This window comes from Schistocerca piceifrons, chromosome 6 (assembly GCF_021461385.2).
Source record: "Schistocerca piceifrons isolate TAMUIC-IGC-003096 chromosome 6, iqSchPice1.1, whole genome shotgun sequence".
Taxonomy (NCBI): Eukaryota; Metazoa; Arthropoda; class Insecta; order Orthoptera; family Acrididae; genus Schistocerca; species Schistocerca piceifrons.
The window spans coordinates 436,541,446-436,561,871 of NC_060143.1; the positions used below are offsets into that span (position 1 = coordinate 436,541,446).

Genomic DNA, 20,426 nt, shown 5'->3' on the forward strand with positions numbered 1-20,426 from the left:
TGTTTTCTTGCTGCACATTAGGCATTCAGATGCATGCAGCACTTGTGGCCTTATAACCATTCTGTAGTGCCTCAGTTTATTTTTGATGGATATTTATTTACTGTTGTATATGTGTTACAGGTATTTGTGACCTAATTCCTTTTTGCTAATCCTATTTTTACTGCCTCTTCTGTCTCATCCATTTTGCTGTATTCATTCCTGTACATATAAGCATTTGTCAACTTTCTTCATTACCTGTCCCTTATCTCATACATAAATTGTATCTTTTATGGAATATTTTCAGGTCCACTTTCTGGAATGCTACATGTAGTATTCTGGCCTTCTCTTTTGCTTAGGATCACCACTTCATCGGTGAAAGCTAAGCATTCTATGTTCAGATTGTCCTTGTGATCCATTATTATACCTATTGTGCCTTCTTTCTCAAATCGTTCTCTCCGTTCCTGGATTATTTTTTGCAAAAGTAAATTAAATAGCACATTTAAAAGCCCTAGCTTCGATTCCACTTCTGTCTTGATCCCGAAAGTTCTAACATTTTTCCTCGAATCATACTTTAGAATGGTGATTTTACGATTCTCCTTGAGTACTTCTCTGGTCTTCTTGTTTATAGGAAATTCCTCTCTCTCTCTGTCTCTGTCTCTCTCTCTCTCTCTCTCTCTCTCTCTCTCTCTCTCTCTCTCTCTCTCTCTCTCCTTTCTTTCTTTCTTTTTATTATTATCATTTTGAGAGAATTTGTATGGAACTAGTAAAAGGCATATCTATCCTTCCGTAATTATTCACATCTTTGGGGTCTCCTTCCTAGTGTAACGGGGAAAATGATCACTGTCTTCAAATCCTCTGGTATACCCTCCTTTTCACACATATCTTTCAGTAATCTAGTTATGTTCACTAGCATTACTGGCTCATTTTATAATTTCAGTTGATATCCAGTCTTCTTGTGTGAACTTGAGTTTCTCCTGACATCTCTCTTGTAATAACAAAGACAGCATGAAAACTGTCTTCCCATAAGTTTATGCATGATGATAACTTACTCAGGACAATAGACACTGCTGTGCAAAATTTAAGGATGAAATGTCCCTTGATGAACTATGTGCCCCCACCTCTCTCCATATGAGGATACACATAGATTTGTCCAACATGATCATTTTGGTGATCCAGGTGGTATTGTGTGGGGAGGTATAATGCTGCAGGCATAATGTTGCATTGGCATACTGACCTCCAAATTTTTCAACATGGTACACTCATCATCAACATTACTGTGACACCGTACTCCTTCGCCATGTGCATCTGTTCAAGGCTGCATTTGGCCCTGCCTTCATTTTTAAGGATGACAACGTGTGAAGGCATTGATCAGTCCAGATGAAGGAGCTCTTGGCATGAGAGGATATTACATGACGAGTAGCCTGTCCTGCCTGTCCCCTTGACATCAATACCATTGAGCATGCGTTGGATGTGTCAACTGTGTTGGTGGAGGGGTGGAACAGCCTACTGCAAGAACTCCTAACCAACCTTGTGGCCAGCATGAGGGCATGTTGCAGAGCATGCACTGCTGTCTGGTGATCATACACCCTATTAAGAAATACATCCCACCTTTTGTAATGTCCAGGGAACCACTGCAAATTGAGATGACTTCTTTGTAATTATTGTCTTTGTATGAAAGTGTCATTTCTGTTTGTCTCATTACATAATTCCTTCAGTTACCTTCTTTACTGTACTGTAGAGCAGGGCTTCCCAATGTGTGGTCCGCGGACCCCTTAGAGGTCCGCCAGCTCTTTCTAGGGGGTCCGCGGCCACCCTTTACCAAATCGTGTAATATAATGAGTAAAATTATTGAATAAAAATGTGAAAACCAAATTCATCACTTTTTTTTTTTTTTCGTGTGAAAAAATGTGTGCTTTTACTTCAGGTCGTATTCCCAAGCAGCCTTTGCGGTTCCTAAGTGAGAACGCATACACAGTGTAGTGCCGGAGAATGCGGCTTCTCTGATAAAGTGTTTCGCAACAATACAGGGGTCGTTTGTGCGCCGGCTCACGGCGGTAGATGCGCTGAAACCTTTTACGCATGCGTGGAGCGAGCTTTGTCGACCAATCGCAGCACTCGCTGGCACGTATGGAGCCCCAGGCATCATTAAATGTTAAACTTGCTTTGTCAGTGCACTACTTATTTCATAAGTCGATTTTTTACCTTCAAGTTGTTTTCATTAATCTCTAAACCAAAGACTATTGATACTTCGGCAGGGGGGGGGGGGGGGGTAATTGGGAACAGACTAGGGGTCCGCCATGGATTTTCAACTGAAGAAGGGGTCCACCAGCTGAAAAGGTTGCGAAGCTCTGCTGTAGAGTACTATACTGCAGCAGTTCTGTATGTGTGGTTCAAGTTTCATCATGCTATGTTACTTGGCAGTGACAATCGCACAAAAGTTACTTTTGTCCTTAAGTCTTGCACATCAGTGTATTTAACTCATACACTTTCAACTGATGAAACATTACAATAGAATAAATATGAAAATCACCAGTGGAAATCTCTGCTGGAGTATAGGCAATACCGTATCTACTCGAATCTAAGCCGCACTTTTTTTCCGGTTTTTGTAATCCAAAAAACCGCCTGCGGCTTAGAATTGAGTGCAAAGTAAGCGGATGTTCTGAAAAATGTTGGTAGGTGCCGCCACAACAAACTTCTGCCGTCGAATATATGTAGCGCTATACAGGCATGCTTTGCAGGCACAAAGATAAATACTGGCGCCAAAACCTCTGCATCAGTAAATAAATTAAAAAAAGGTGGAAGACGAGCGTTTTCTCTGCCCCGAGTTTCGACCACAGCATTTTTCATACATTATCCAACGTAGTAAATACAAATTCCGTATTGTTCATCTTCGAATGTAGCAGCATTTCAATGTACTACGAAAAACCGACTGGAACGACTGTTTGGGATGTTTATCAATATGGCCAACTCCACGTTCTGAATTTTTTCCAACCTGTGAGAAGAGATCGTTGCTAACAGGAATTTTATGAATCACATGCAGTATTCTCTGCACCATAAGAATAATATGAATATAAACATTTTGCCATGTATTCTTTCATGTTTGCTGCTATCTCATTTAAATCCTGTCTGCCTAATAAACTACGAAACTAGAGAGACAACAGCAAACGCGGAATAATATACATATGTCATGTTTATATTCGTATTAATCTTATGCCTAATAGTGACACAGTCAGAAATGAAGCACGGCAATTGACTAGATTTTTAAATCTACGATGACTAATTCCTGTGCAGAATGTAATGTACTGAAGAGGCGTCTGCAAAGATTTTCAAACGGAGAAAAATTTTCGCTAAACTCTAGTTCAGAACATCATCTACCACACGCAGTCTATTATTTGGTTCTTGTTGATCATTATCAAAGAAAGCAGCAGTGTAAGTAACAACAAATAGCAGTCTCTTGCCATTGTTTCGCTAATGAGAAGATTCCTCTTTTAAGCCATGGTTGCGCACACAACAGCAAGCCATGCCGCGAGCGGCGACAGGCCGTTAACACTCATTAACAGAATGCGGTAAACAATGCATGACACAGTACAATAATACATTTTCAGCTTAGAGTGACGTAAACACCTATAACATACAGAATGGCACTTATCAGATCAAAGCAAAATAAGCAATCAATTCAAACCAGACGAAGCACGTGAAAAAGGAAGGGTACCCGTATAAATACGGACGGAGCGCCTGACGCACAGCAATGCCTACCTGGTAAAGCTTAACTGCTAAGCTTACGACTTGAACCAAACTACTGTAGCTGTATTGTCATTCATTCGACCTAAATTGTGTCTCATATTACAATGGACCAACTTTGTTTCGATTTCGAGGTGCGGCCTAAAACTTTTCTCTCCCCCTTGAATTTCGAGTCTCAAATTTCAGGTGCGGCTTAGATTCGGGAAAAATTTTTTTTCTTGATTTCAAGTCTCATTTTTCACGTGCGGCTTAGATTCGAGTGCGGCTTAGATTCGAGTAAATACGGTATCTATCTTGCGTAACTATTACCAATAACACTGTGGAGAGTGAGATAGCAGGTCTGACTGACATTATTTTATTTCCTTTTACAAACAAGATATATCCGACTCCATGAAATTAGGCATGTCCCCAATAGTATCCAAAGACGTGGAATATTTTGTCAATGAAAGCCACTCCATGAAATCAGGCATGTCCCCAATAGTATCCAAAGACCTGCAATATGTTGTCAATGAAAGACAGTATACTTGCGGACACCTTCAACGTGTATAATTATTAATCAAGTTTTAACAGACACTACAGCACAAGCTCTTCAGTAATTAAGGTAATTGATGATCCAAAATTTGACACAGAAAAATACGAAAAAAATTTGACACATTAACTTTGGCAGGTCTCAAAAATGCAACAGCTAAAACTTCCCTACAGTGTGCTGAATATAAACCTATCTATGTTTTAGTCTACTCTTCACAAACAAACGTTCCTGCTGTAGATAATAATGTTTTTATTTTTTGTATCAGTACTGTTTCCAAGTGCTATATTCCATCTTTAATGTAAACTCCATTGCAATATGTGTAATACAGACGACAATGATAAAATGTAAGGAAAGCCTGGTGAGATGTAAGAAAGGGCTTTATGGCTCTAGCCTTGGTATGATAAATCAGTAAAAAAAAAAAAAAAGATTCTTGGCTGTTTCTGATATCATTTCCACCTTTCTAATCCTTACTTATTGTTCTCTGCTGCACCTAAAAAGTAAACAGGATGTCTTAAAAATGCAGCTGAAGACCTGACACTTGAGTTATCTATCAAGCCATTTGTCATTTTGCCTATCAATAAATACAACATTTATCAAGTTCATATCAATGCAATGCTTTAAATACAATAAAAAATTAACTGAATTTTCCATTGGTGCTCAGCAGAACAGGATAATAATATTAAAAAAGAAAACACTTCCTAATTAGGGAGAGTTTTCCACTTTACTAATACAATAAAAAAGCTTTTATAACTGATATCTAAGAAAAAGAACAAAATACTGACTAAGCTAACCTGCTGAAAGTAGCGAGAAGCAGCTATTCTGCTAACCATACGCAGAATCTTCTTGCCAGTGCCTCCACCTTGTGATGCTGCACTGTAACCACAAACTTTGGAATAGTCACCAAACAACATACATACACTTTCATACACACAACAATTTATGAACAGTATTTTGCATAGATTTATAAGCTGATTATACAGGTTCAGGGCAATAAAGATGAAAGATTCATTTCAAGCATTTCAGTGACACTAATCTTTATTTACAACTACTAGAACTCTAATACCTCTAACACTTCAATATGAAAACAGTAGATAACAACTTACGGCACAGAGCAGGGACTGAGTGACAGACAGGCACATTGAAAAAAGTCTGGGAGACAAAACAATAATACACACACACACACACACACACACACACACAGCTGGATTCTCCTTATTAAATACCATTATAACTGTGAGTGATCGGCGAGCAGTGCACGGGGCAGAGAATGGAGAGGCAAAGCCGCCAGGCAGAGGAGCCGCTCGAGGCATCGCTAACAATGAACAGACAGGACAGACGAACAAGTAGGGGACAACAGACACTACGACCAACCAGAACACAACACGAGGCAAGCAAGCAAGAAAGGTGGTGATAAACATGGCGAGACAACAACAACGCAGGGACACTCCAAACAATGGCAGTATGTATCTCAACACACGGAAGTGGAACGCAGTGCGTCCAAGACGCATACATGAACTACGTGAGTACCAGACTGCCGGGGTAGTGCTGCTCGACTGCCTAAATACATGACCGCGGGAAACGCGATTGGCCGTGGACTTCACGTGGTACGGAAAGTGGCGCACTCACAGAGTGACGCTCATGGTACAGGCGCGTGCCGGAGCACAGAGACCCCTAGTGGGTATCCAGGTTCACACCCTCTGGTGCGCCTTCAACTTCTGTGCCTTCCAACGGCAGATCCCTCTCCTGTAAAACCTGTGTGTAATGTCGGAAATGCCCCGGACAGTGGCGTGATGGGTGGAAGGAACAGAGGGAGATCCTGTGTTGTTGACCGCCAGAGATGCACTCAGAGAGCAGTCAGTGCAATCCATCAAAATGTCACCGGAGGGCAGGGTATCGCGCGGTGCCTCCGAGCCTCGTGGATGCGGGAAGGAGTGCCGGTGTGCCTGCGGGGAGCTGGCAGCCAGTGGCAGTGGGGCCGACTCAAGAGCCTCATGCACACCAGGATGAGGCGGAGGGCTGCGGGACTTGATGTGCCACGAAGGGGTATGAGGCTGGAGTTGGTTATGGTGGCGGTGATTGAGCCCCTTCTGTGTCTGTACTGACATCACACGCCACCAGTGGCTCACAACTACTTGGCAGGAGTCCAAGCAGCCTTTCCCCCTATACGAGCAGGCCCACACGGCAATGCTCAAGGTGTAGCCCTGAGAGGATTGGAAGCAGGGCTCAGAAGGTGACGACGTCAGCAGATGGAGCAGGGTCCGTGGTTGCTGCCTGTGGGGGAGTTCGGCCGGACTATGACCGTCAATCAGCATGGTGTGATAAGTGCTCAGGAATAAGGTGAGGGCTGATGTGGTGGCAGAGGATTCAACCGCTTTTGTCAGCTGTTGTTTAAACGTCCTTACCAATTGTTCTGCTGTGCCATTGGAGGATGGATTGAACGGAGAGGTGCAGATGTGTTTGATACCATTGGCCACACACAACGCGTGGAAGGAGGCTGCCGTGAAATGGGGCCCATTATCAGATACCGAGGTACGAGGCAGGCCTTCGATGGTGAGTACTTGAGCCAAGGCCATGAGTGTGGCATCAGTCATGGTGGATGCCATGTACACCACATATGTGTATCTGGAGTATGCATCCACAATGAGTATCCACACCAATCCCAAGAACAGGTCCGCAAAATCAACATGGATGCAGTCCCAGGGCCAGCGAGGTGTGGCCCAGGGTGTAAATGACTGCTAAGGGCTGGCCTGGTGATGCGCACACACCGTGTACCCAAGGACCAAACATTCGATGTCGCCATTGATGCCGGGCCAATATACATGCCAGCGAGCCAATGCCTTTGTATGGGACATCCCCCACAGTCCACAATGTAGCAAGCGAAGGATGTGGTGGCACAAACTGTGTGGAATGATCACCTGATGAGTATCAGCCCCTGTGGCCAACAGAAGTATACCCGTCATCGCCGAGAGCTTGTGTGAGAGATGCTGCCAGGGGCTAAACTCAGTTTTCAACCAGTGAGGCAGATAAGTGGGCCACAGTGGGTCACATAACAGAGATACTGCCGCAGAATGGGGTCCCGGCATGTGGCAGAGGCGACCAGTGCAGTGGTGACAGGAAATCTGTCCAGTGTATCTTGGCGGGCCGTATCAGTGTGAAAGCAGAGGACTTCCTGCTGGCCAAACTCGGGATCAGGCCTCGAGGAGAGACATGGCAAGGTATCTGCATTGAAGTGTTGAGAGGTGCTGAGAGGATAACATAAGTGTAATTGTGTAAGAACAGCACCCAGCACTGGAGACACTGAACAGTTCACTCTGGGAAGTGTGAGTGTGGGCCGAATAGGATAACCAAATGCTTGTGATCAGTGAGGACAGTGAACTTTGTCCCAAACAGATAGATGTGAAACTTTTGAACGGAAAACACAATCGCCAAAGCCTCTTTCTCAATTAGAGAATAGTTCCGTTGTGCTGGGGATAGCACCTTGGTGGCATACGCAATGGGCTGTTCTGAGCCATTCTCACTCCTGTGAGCCAGGACTGCCGCAATACCATAGGCCAAAGCATTGGGCACCACAACCAAAGGGCGGTCCGGAGTGAAGAGAGTCAGGCAAGGGGTGGGCTTGAGCATAGTTTTCAAGCAGAGAAAAGTCAATCAAAGGCAGAGGTCCAGTTGAAAGGCACCCCTTTGTGATGAAAGCGATTGAGGGGCTTTACAATGTCAGCAGCCTGGGGTAAAAACCTTAAGTAGTAGTAAACCTCTCCCAGAAAAAAACCTGGAGGTCAGATAAATCCTTGGGGTGGTGAAGGGAATTGATGACCACGACACTGTGATCTGACAGATGAATGCCATCTTTACTGAGCCAGTTCCCCAGGTATTTGACTTCTGGTTGAAAGAAACTACACTTTTCCAGCTGACAGCTTAAGCCTGCGGCCTATGGGGGTGTGAAACAAGGTACCTAGGTTTTAGGTCGAGGTGTGTAAGGCCAGTGACCAAGATGTCATCAAGATAACTGACACAAGCCAGGATGGGCTGTGTGAGCTGCTCCAGGTACCTCTGGAAAATGGCTGGCGCTGAGGAAATACCAAATGGAAGGGAACTGTATTTATATAATCTGTAAGGCATGTTGATGACAACGATGCTCTGGGATTTCTCATTTAAGGGTAATTGGTGGTAAGCCTCTGCCAGGTCAATCTTATAGAAGGACTCACCACTTGCAAGTTTAGTGATAAGGTCTTCCTTCTGGGGAATGGGATAAATTCCAAGCAGGGACTGTGCATTGACTGTAAATCCGAAATCCCCACATAGGCGAAGGGAGCCACTGGGCTTCAGATCACCACTAACGAGGTCGCCCAAGCACTTGCTTTCATGGGATCGATGATGCCAGCAGCCTGCAGTTGATCAAGCTCTTGCTTGACTGCTTGACATAAGGTCACCGGCACGGGTCGAGCCCGGAAGAACCGGAGAAGAGCAATGTGCGCCTGGAAGTATGAAGCACGCTCTAAGTCACACTGAAACAGAGAGGCATAGGCCAAGCACAGATCGTCAAGGTTCTGGAAAGGGACAGCGGTGGAAACGACCTTAACTTCATCTTCATTAGAAATCGAAAAGCAAAACAGTGTGAAGGCATCGAGCCCAAAAATTATTGAAACCGAGGGATGGTCAACCACTAGTAGGGTCAGGAGCCAGGCAACTTTATAGATGGCCGGGACTGCGAACTGTCCATGGAGGGTGATAGAACCGTCACTGTACATAATTAATGACCGAGAGGTGGGAGACAGCTCCGGTGAACCTAGGCATGTATACATCGCAAGATTGGACAAGGAGATGGTGGCCCCCATATCGACCCGGAAATGAATGTCCATGTTAAAAATGAAAAGCATGAGGAACAATTTCCGCGTCAATGGAGGACCCAGTGAATGACTGATAGCAGGTATACACGGTATCCTGATGCCCCATGGGTGAGGGGCGGGAGCCGGTTTTGAGCAGCTGCAACAGACAGATCGGAGATGGCCATCTTTCTGACAGAGCATGCAAGTCTTCTAGTGACTGGGACAGTCTGCATGACAGTGGGCGGACAAGCACTGCGGGCAAGACGGAAGTGAACCACGGGACTGCTGACGAGGGGCGACCAGCGGCTCCTGAGCCATAGAGACATCGGACAAGGAGATGTCTTGACGACGTTTCTGTGTGTGGACTGTACCATGATGATGGCGTGAGGGAGGTGCCCACGGGGAGAACTCTACTGATACCCCACCATGAGACACTTGTTTGCCGCTTGTGCGATTTCAAAACAGTGAGCTACACGCAGAATGTCTTCCAGCTAGGGGTTATAGAGTTTCAATGCAGCCATGCAGATCTCTGGATCGGGTGTCAGTTGAACGTCAGCATCGCAAATCAAGGAGTCAACATACAACACCTTGCAATGTTGATTGGTGCAAGTGAAGTCGCAATTGTGGCTGAGACCCTGCAAGTCCATGAACCAAGAACGGTATGACTGACTTGGCTGTTTACGGTACTGCTGGAACTCAAGCCGAGACTCCATGACATTGTATTGCACAGAATAGTAGTTAGTCAGCAGCAGACATTTCTCATTAAAGGAGAGAGCCAAGGGGGTCTGACAATGGTACTAACTTGCAGAGCATAAAGAATGTGTTTGGTGACACCCAGGACAAGAATAACAACCACTGTAGGGAGTCATCTGTGACCTGAAATGCTGTGAAATGTTGCTTCAGACAATGCAAGTATTTTTTCCAGTCTTTCTTAGCGTCGTTAAAGGGCGGAAACAACGGCGAACATGGGGAAGTGTCAGAAACCAGGACACCCAGGAGATAGTGCAATGGGGCGTCCTGTGCCGTGACTTTGTCCATCAGCAACTGCAAGAATTTCTGTAAGACATCTAATTGGCACTGCTGCTGCTACTGCTGCATGAGATGCTGCTGTTGCTCCAGGAGACAGACCCAACTTAGCCTCCATGCTATCGAACCTTTTACCTCATTGCTAATGTTATAACCGTGAGCGACTGATGAGCTGTGCACGGCAGAGAATGGAGACGCGAAGCCGCCAGGTGGGGGAGCCGCTGGCGATATCACTAACAAGGAAGAGACAGGAACGACAAACACTTATGGGACAACAGACACTACAACAGACCAGGACACGACACGAGGCAAGCAAGCAAGAACAGAGGCGATAAACACGGCAAGGCAACAATAACACAGGAGCACTCCAAACAATGACAGTATGTATCTCAACGCAAGGAATTGGAATGCAGTATGGGAGAGATGCACAGCAAACTACAGCGAGTACCAGACTGCCGGAGTAGTGCCGCGTAGCCATCTAAATACATGACCATGGGAAACGCTACTGGACGCAGACTTCACGTGGAATGGAGAGTGGTGCACTCGCACGGTGAGGCTCGCGGCACAGGCACATGCTGGAGCAGAGACCCCTAGTGGGTATCCAGGTCCATACCATCTCGCACGCGTTTAATTTCTGAGCCTTCTGACACCAGAAATCCCATTTTTCTGCTAAATTGAACACTCTGTTTTTGACTTTCTCTCTACAAAGAGTACAGAAATATTTCATACTTACGTTTCTTCCTCAGATGTACTTTTATTGTGTACTTCACTTTCCTCCTCTGATGATTCTGCAGAGTCATCCAGATCACTGTCAAACATTGGTGAACCCCTATAAAAGGTAATTATAGTTACAAATAATTATAGTAATTAAAAGCTATGCAGGAATAATAATGGAACTGATCATGAGAACCTGTAGTTAATTATATGAATAACTATATGACATGCATCAAGCAATTATAGGTTAATTATTACCTTTCCTCACTCTTGTTTATTGTTTCCATCCTGAAATTCTTATTAATGGAATCACATTACATACACATGTGAGAAAAAGGAACATGGACTCACTGTAATTGAAGTAGCAAGAGAGAAAAGCTTTCCTCACTCCAACAGTGTTTTTAAATTCAAATTTTACATACAAATTTGAAAAATAATGCCACATGGTTTTAACTAGAGATGTCGTTAAATTCCACTGACACCATCAAAAGACTTTATTCAGTACACCAAAATTACACTTTGATAACAACAGCATTATATAAATACCTTTTTTCAGTGAATGAATATTCACTTTTCTTTGTTGATTTTGGTTCGATGCCAACTTTCTTCAGCTTCATAAGGTTCAATTTAGTTTCCAAGGTCAGACAAAACAGTCCCTGGTAAGTAACATCCAGATCCATCCAGAGACCACGTTCATCTAGCACAGGAAGAGATGCACGGTGGATGAGGGGGATTGTGTCACCCACATCTAGTTCCGACACAAGGAGTTCTTCCAAAAACACAGGAAGCTGAAAATCATTAAATATGGTAAGTAACACTTATTAGCAAATTAAAATTATTGCTTTCCTCAAATTAACAATAATAAATTACACAGATAATTTCTATGACACGTTGGAATGATATGAAACCAGTAAGTTTACAGGTTATTTAATGTAACTGAATACACGCCATTCACAAGAATTTGTGGAACATGTTTTTGAGCATCTGCCACACTCCACTGAGCAATAAGTGAGTACTGGGTATGTTACCAAATTATATGTTTATCTTTCATAAATTAAACACACAAAAATTATTCCATCCTTGGACATTTACATATTAAGAACTGAAATTTCCTATAGGTTTCGAAACCAAAGTGAAAGCAATCATTCATCCAATCATCTTCGGTGCTTTCCATTGGACTTTGAGATCTTCAAATACTATGTATGTCCTCTGTGAGTGTTTATCAATGCCTAACACCTACATGGTATGCTCCACATAGGCCTAAGGTCACCCTGAGGTATCCATTCCCTTTCTTCAATGAGTGCCCTTAACAGTACTTGGCAAGTCTATGGTAGACAGGATGACCACAAACACATTTGTCAAGTATGTGCCACACAGGTTAGATGGGTTTTAGGTCAGGAGTCACTGCTGGCCATTCCATTACTTCAACATGAAGGCTTCACAAGAGATCCCTGGTGACACCCACCACATGCGCCCTGGTATTATCATGCTTGAGAGGAGTTTATCACCACCACCATATGCAGCAGCCACCAAGTGGTCCAACAGGATCTTTTCCTCGTACTGCATGGCAGTACCACCACCATGGAAAATGACCCAATCTGTACGGCTGTCAGTACTGATAAAACCCACATCCTCACAGAACCTTGGCCAAATCTGTTGATTTCCTGGACAACATCTCGCACACACAAACAAGACTGTCACCTTGTGCTAGAAGAAATCTATACTCATCAGTAAATAACATGTTTCACCAGTGGCAAATTTGCCAGTTAAAATGGGAATGGCAGACCTGATGGCGAGCTGCAAAATGTTGTCATGTCAAGTGGAATACCTGATGAGTACAACTGGGTCATTGGGCCCTTTCTTGTAATGTTTTCCATACAGTCTGACTGGATATAGCGGTTCCCGTGGCCCTTCTGAGATTGCCTTGCAGTGCTCTGACAGCGATTGTATGATGCCATAATGCCCAGGTGACGTGATATCAGTCTCCACATGGGTCTGTAATGCATCGGTGACCTTCTCCAAATGCCTTATGTACCTACCTGTGTTCCCATACTGTGTCCACAACTTACAGATGGAAGAGGGAAAGACATTGATATCTACATAAACTCGAGGGAAAGTCTACCCTCATTAGATAAAACAGACTGCCCTTGCAACTTTCAATGCATTAAGATGCCACAGTGCATGTTCTTTGTTGGGTAAAATGTCCACATGGATGGTGAATGATTAGTTGAGTACACCAAAAGCAAATCATCCTCTGATACATGTTTTCCCCTTATTTTTTTGAGCAGTGTATATGGGTACATATCATCAGTTTACAGGTCAGTACATCTACTCGTGAAAATACTTTAATGACAGCAAACTTTTGTAAAGTCCACCATGATCAATTTGAGGAGCATACTATTAGAATATTCCACAACAATTTTATCTGTCTTGATTGCAAATTACTATTCAGACCCGCAGTTTCAGTTGCTGCAAATCATCTAAAAAAGAAAAGTCCTATACACAGATTTTGTATATTTATGATGCGTTTTGTGGTCAAGACAAATAAGACTTGAACTAAAGATTCAAATCGCATGTACCACATCTTGATCTCGTCCAAATTTATAAAATTTTTACCAAGTCGGGCAAATAATGAATATAAATAGGCTATCGAAGAAGAGAGACAATTGCAAAGAAATGTTCCTAAATACAAGGTGATTCAAAAAGAATACCACAACTTTAGGAATTTAAAACTCTGCAACGACAAAAGGCAGAGCTATGCACTATCAGTCGGCGAATTAAGGGAGCTATAAAGTTTCATTTAGTTGTACATTTGTTCGCTCGAGGCGCTGTTGACTAGGCGTCAGCGTCAGTTGATGCTAAGATGGCGACCGCTCAACAGAAAGCTTTTTGTGTTATTGAGTACGGCAGAAGTGAATCGACGACAGTTGTTCAGCGTGCATTTCGAACGAAGTATGGTGTTAAACCTCCTGATAGGTGGTGTATTAAACGGTGGTATAAACAGTTTACAGAGAATGGGTATTTGTGCAAAGGGGAAAGTTCTGGATGGCCGAGAACGAGTGATGAAAATGTAGCACGCATCCAGCAAGCATTTGTTCGCAGCCCAGGAAAATCGACTCGCAGAGCTAGCAGAGAGCTGCAAATTCCACAATCAACTGTATGGAGAGTCCTACGAAAAAGGTTAGTTATGAAACCTTATTGTCTGAAATTGGTTCAAGCACTGTCTGCAGCTGATAAGATTAAAAGAATCGATTTCTGTGATTTTATCCTTGCTCAAATGGAAACAGATGAATCTTTTGTTTCAAAGATTGTGTTTAGTGATGAAGCAACTTTCCACACTAACGGGAAAGTCAACCGGCCATGTCTGTATATGGGGCACTGAGAATCCGCGGGAAACAACTCAGTATGAACGTGACTCGCCTAAGGTGAACGTTTTCTGTGCCATTTCAGCCAATAAAGTTTTTGGTCCCTTTTTCTTTGAAGGTGCTACTGTAACTGGACTACAGTATCTGGAGATGTTAGAGAATTGGCTGTTCCCTCAGCTCGAACAAGAAGCACAACAATTCATATTTCAGCAGGATGGAGCGCCACCACATTGGCACTTATCTGTCCGTAACTACCTGAACGTCAACTACCCGAGGCGATGGATCGGCCGCCAGGCAGCCCGTGACAGAGCACTTCATCACTGGCCTCCAAGAAGCCCTGATCTTACCCCCTGCGATTTTTTCTTATGGGGGTATGTTAAGGATATGGTGTTTCGGCCACCTCTCCCAGCCACCATTGATGATTTGAAACGAGAAATAACAGCAGCTATCCAAACTGTTACGCCTGATATGCTACAGAGAGTGTGGAATGAGTTGGAGTATCAGGTTGATATTGCTCGTGTGTCTGGAGGGGGCCATATTGAACATCTCTGAACTTGTTTTTGAGTGAAAAAAAACCTTTTTAAATACTCTTTGTAATGATGTATAACAGAAGGTTATATTATGTTTCTTTCATTAAATACACATTTTTAAAGTTGTGGTATTCTTTTTGAATCACCCTGTATTTAAAGTTACAGTCCCTTCCCACTAGCACAGACAGTAAAGGCCAAAATTTATCTTCCTTTATAAGCTGAAGATACAAATGTGGGTATCATATTAAATAAAAGGTTCTCTTCATGCAATTTTTTATTCCTCTTTTCAAAAAAATAGGAGACACAAAGACACAGACAACTAAGTTCTTTTTATGGCACAGTTGCTTTTAATTATTTTACATTCTGTATGCTTATGACATGTATGATAACAGCTTTCCTTTCCTAGATCTGAAGATGACTGTTTAGCAATTCTAATTAGTAATTTGAATCATAACATGTGATCAAACAAATAAAATTTTTATTGTTATTCTTGTGTACTGTATATACTACACTTTCTCATTCATTTCTCACTTGTGTACTCCATTTTGTTTTGAGTTATGCGTCATTCAATATTTTCTTTTCTTATTTTGAAACAAGTGAACAGACTACACCTGGTCCATCATCGGGTTCAAATGCAACTCTTACTGCGTCGGTAGGGATCGACAACCGACAAGACCATTATGTCAGCTCTGCTTTCGCAGGAGCACAAATCATGGGCACAGGCTGCCAGCCCTGAGGGAGAGGGCTTGTCCCCCATACTGCCCTCTCCCCTCACAGAGTCAGAAGTTTTTGTTTGTTTACATATGCGGCCAGCTGCCAGGATATAGTTTCTGCATAGTACCACTGAACCAGTTAACCCTAAAATTTGTGAAAGTGTAGCTAATATGTCCGATTCATAAAAAGGCCTAGCACTGGTTTTAAATTTTCAGTCGTTAAGAGATGATAGCCAATTCTGATGCTGCTATAAACTTTCAACAAGAACACTGAACATTCCAAGATTTTTGTGGTAACATTTAAAATAATGGAGAGGCAACCATTCCATTCCCTGCACTTCCCACCCTCCCACCCACTTTACTATCAAAGAACTCTCCTACTACAGTCCCTTTGCCAATCATCATCATCATCTTGGACAGTTTCCAGCCACTGGCTGGGTCTGTCGGGAACACAAGCCTCTCCATCGTGTTCTGTCTTTCCACCATTCCCCCTCTTCCACCTTCGTCCAGTTCTCTCCTCTTCTCGTCACACATTCCTTCACTCCCTTCACCCATCTATCTCTTGGTCTTCCTCTGGGCCTCTTCCCCTCCAGTTGCAGATCAAACATCCTCTCTGGAATTCTTCCGTCATCCATTCTCTTCATGTTTCCATACCACTGCAGTCTTTCTATCCTGTCCTGTACTGGTTCCTCCTTTAGTCTTTCCCTCACATAAAGTTGCCAATATTTTCCAAATTTCCACTCCCCATCCTTCCTTCCCAGTGTTCCCACAAGGTGCACCACAACATGGTGCATTACACTGCAACCACTCCGGACCTGTCAGACCACTATCATGATATTTCCCTTCCATCGGACAATCAATATTTTGCACAGGCAGAAACTGAGGCCTCCTTCACTGCCAGGATGCTCTGTCTATCTAAAATCACTTGGTCCTTAGCACTACATCCAGTAATGAAGAACAACAGGACCTGCACCCAAGTAGTGATTATCAGCAGCTCAATGCGAGAACCATTCGTGAACACTTCCCCATAACAATCTTATGGAGTTATAGTGATGACATTTCAGGCTCCACTACCTTCAGTAAGATCGACTCTGCCAAAGCTTTCGCACAGATCCCAGTTGCACAAGAGGACATTAACAAAACATCCATAACAACACCTTTCAGCCTTTTCAAGAGCACCTTTATGATCTTCAACCTCCACAATGCAGTGCAAATTGGCAATATTTCCTAGGCAATGTCCACTGTGCACCGGGCTCTTTTATATACTTCACATCATCATTTACTCCCAGGATATAACAGAACACTGAAAGCATCTCAGAGAAATTTCTGCCTACCTCAAAAAAGCAGGAGTCATTTTTAATCTGGAGAAATGTGTTTTCAGAGTAACCAAAACAGAATTCCTAGGACACATCATTTCTACTTCCGGCTCTAGACCTCTTCCCAAAAAATTCAGAGTGATCTTCAAATTTCTATGGCTGACAACATGTACCGAACTTCAGAGACTTCTCCGGATGGTCAACTTTTTAAGATGATTATCCAAAATGGAGCTTCTTTTCAGGAGCCTTCACAGCCACACTGCAAGGCAACCAAATTGAGGGTCACAAGCGCATGCCATGAATGCCACCCAAGACAGCACCAAATGTGACCTCAACTAATGCAGCCCTTCTGGCACAATCCCACCCCATCATCCTACGCACTACTATCACAGACTCAAGTCAATCTGCAATTGGCACTCTCATTCCACAATACATTGGGGGATACTTTAAAGCTGCTGGTTTTCTTCTCAGCTACGCTCAACAAGCCCCAGTGCAAATGGGCTGCATGTGAGAAGGAATTGTTTGTCACCTATGAAGCAGTGGAGTACTTCTGTTCTTCATTGAACACCATCCTCTTCCAACACGGTTTTGTCAGAAAGATGGCATTCAAATGTCACCCCGACAGTTTTACCAAAAGTAATACATTGCACAATTTTCAACTGATATATCCCATGCAACCATTGCAGATAACACTGCCACCGGACACAGTCACTTCTATGGCCTCAGTCCTCTGTCAGATTACGAGGCCCAAGCAAAGGCCTAGTCCACCAACCCTGTCCTAGCCATACTGCATCAGGAACCAAATATTGACCTTCTTCTCCAGCTCCACTAGGTGCCCGGTATGGGACCTTCCCATGCCTTCCACAAGCTGGCATATGATTGCCTATAGGGCCTAGCACACCTTGGCATCTGCTGCTCTTGTCCCAGTACATTTCTTCTGCCCTGCTATCCAATGGAGTTGTCATACCTAGGCTTGTACCTGTGTTCCGTGTCAGTGTGCAAAAGTAGGCTGACATGCATACAGCAACTGCTTCATTTCATACTGTTGACAAGCCACTTGCCCTACCAGGTTATTTTATCAAACTCAAGCCTCTTCCCACTACTGCCTGTACATCAACTTCAAGATTACACAGCCCAGTTACAACTGATACCTCCGCAGCGTCACGGTGAATGCAAGGCTTTTATACATCACAACCTTACAGTGTGCATACACATGATGTTACACATCAATGCTTGGCAGATAACACTTCACCCATGGTACTCAGACCTTCACTTCTTCCTGAAGAGAGGTGACAAAAACTTTACAGTCCATCTCCATGGCACCCTGTCAATTGTTTACACTGATACACTTAAACCAGCATATGTGCTCACCCTGCATGGTGCTTGTGCAGTGCCGGCAGTTGAAGTCTTCCCTGATGCCCACGGCTGGCATCTGGGAACCAGATGCAGCCACCTCCCCCCCCCCCCCCCCCTTTTTGCTGCTGGTATTCAGCACACAGAACTTGGTACAGAACAAGCAGAGCAGGCATTGACCGACGTGGATCAGGATGCCTCACTGCTGCTGCTTACGGCAGTTGCAGGTGCTGTTCCTCCAGCTCCTGGCGCTGCTCCAACACCTTCGATGCCAGCTGACCTGCAGCCTCTGCTGCAGTTATATACATGCTCTACAGAGTATCATGCTGCCACCGTGCCAGCATTGCACAAGGGCTTCTGGCTGACAGCAGCAGCAGCAGCAGCAGCAGCAGCAGTTGCTAGTGGCACCCACCCATTTTGGTACACATACATCACATGTGCCTGCCACACAGTACGAAGTCATCCATGTCCCACTTGTCCGAGTGACTGCCCTCGGCTAGACTGTGCCGCATTGCAACTCTGCGTGCTGCTCAACATGCTAAGCAAACCCACAGTAAAGCCGTGCAAGACCTCTTTTTTTTTCAAGCTGCAAAGCATGCCATCTCTCACTTAACACGGTGTGCCTTTCGCTGCACAGCCCAGTGCACTACCTGCTGCGCTGCCTGTTGCACCTTCTGAGCTGCCAAACGCTACCTCCTACAGGACGCCACCCAGACTGTCTTCCACCAAGCTTGCTGTAACCCTGCCCCAAGGTCTGATGCACTCTGATGACAATTTTGCCCCACCCACCCAGGATGACTCTCACAGGACCTGCTCTCCCCTGTCAAATGCTGCAGCCATGGCATCCAGGCTGTTGGAAGCTGCCAGCTGCCCTCAACAGTCCGCCGTGAACCCCAGCTATCATCATGCCAGCTGTAAAGCACACCACAGATCTCATTCACTGCCTGCCCCTATACTCAAACAGCAACATTGCATGCTGACACCACTGATGCTATTCACAGCCACAGTCCAGTGTTAAACACAACACCAGTTTCAGCATTTTCAACCTAATGTCCTCTGCTAGCAGGGGGGAAATGTACAGACGCTCTCAGGATTTGTGACCTCACAGTCTGCTCTAGTAATTAGGTGCCAGCAGTTAGGCAGGTAGACACACTCTAAAGAACTCTGACTAGAGCAGGCAAGCTAGGTGACAGGAATGACCGCTATAACTTTCTACCCAAGAATTCCTATCGACATGTGAAGCTCGCTTTCTTTCCTTTGTGTTAATGATGTTGGTGTAGGAAGGAGTTTGTAGCTTGGCCAAATGTAAGTGCTACGAGGTAAGACTCGAGTCCCACATCTTGAGCAAACTTTTCGTGAGTCACTCTTGTGTTGTTTTGCTGTGACTAGAGTGGCAGGCATACAGCTTTCCAACACATAATTAGATAATTTTTCCTGCATTTCATAGTTAATGTTGTGTAGTATATTTTTGCCCTTTCTAGCCACTTTGGAGAGTCCACTTCTCAGTTCTAATGGATCCTTAGTTATTAAATTTGAAGTGCCACAGGCCAGCATGTTAATAAATCCTTTTTTCCATACCAAATTCCTAGTTGTTTCCCAACAAGGTCAGAATAACTTTGCACTACAATTTTCTGTAGGCACTAACTGTTGGCGATAAGCAGTACCAGACAATATTTGTACCGAGCGAGGTGGCGCAGTGGTTAGACACTGGACTCGCATTCGGGAGGACGACGGTTCAATCCCGCGTCCGGCCATCCTGATTTAGGTTTTCCGTGATTTCCCTAAATCGCTCCAGGCCAATGCCGGGATGGTTCCTTTAAAAAGGGCACGGCCGACTTCCTTTCCCGTCCTTCCCTAATCCGATGAGACCGATGACCTCGCTGTCTGGTCTCCTTCCCAAAACAACGCAACGCAACGCAACAATATTTGTAAATTGTTTTTCAGGCACAAGCCACATTTTGTATTCATGTTGGATTTGGTTTGTTCCCTACAATCAACACTAGCTGCATTTGATGTGTGTGTTTGCATTACATGCAACCACATGCATCCACCATCCAGTTTGCAATTGATTGGTTGTTTACTGTTTCTGCAAGAAGATTTCATTCTCCAGTTCCAAACTGCAGAATGAGACCAAACACCGAATTTAAATTTTTTTTCAAGCATGACATATGCCGAATTCTTGTATTCATGCTAATTTCTGTGAGCCTCCATTATGACTGAATAACTGTATCTCCAGTTTCATTTAATTTTTTTTGTATACTGACACTGTGCAAGGCTCAGTTTTCATTCTTGAAGATGCGTGACCTAGATCATTCATAGCTCCTTATTTAAAGT

The 20,426-nt window shown here is 44.1% G+C and overlaps 1 protein-coding gene across 2 annotated transcripts in view; it reads right to left on the reverse strand.

The window, feature by feature from the left end:
* LOC124802758 (testis-expressed protein 2) overlaps positions 1 to 20,426 on the reverse strand; it is a 314,369-nt gene that overhangs the window by 53,711 nt on the left and 240,232 nt on the right. For both annotated transcript variants that reach the window (XM_047263750.1, XM_047263749.1), the window contains exons 10-12: positions 11,362 to 11,603; positions 10,835 to 10,930; positions 5,041 to 5,122 (exon numbers count right to left, since the gene is read on the reverse strand). In XM_047263750.1, coding sequence (XP_047119706.1) covers positions 5,041 to 5,122; positions 10,835 to 10,930; positions 11,362 to 11,603 — 420 coding nt within the window. The remainder of the gene's footprint in view (positions 1 to 5,040; positions 5,123 to 10,834; positions 10,931 to 11,361; positions 11,604 to 20,426) is intronic.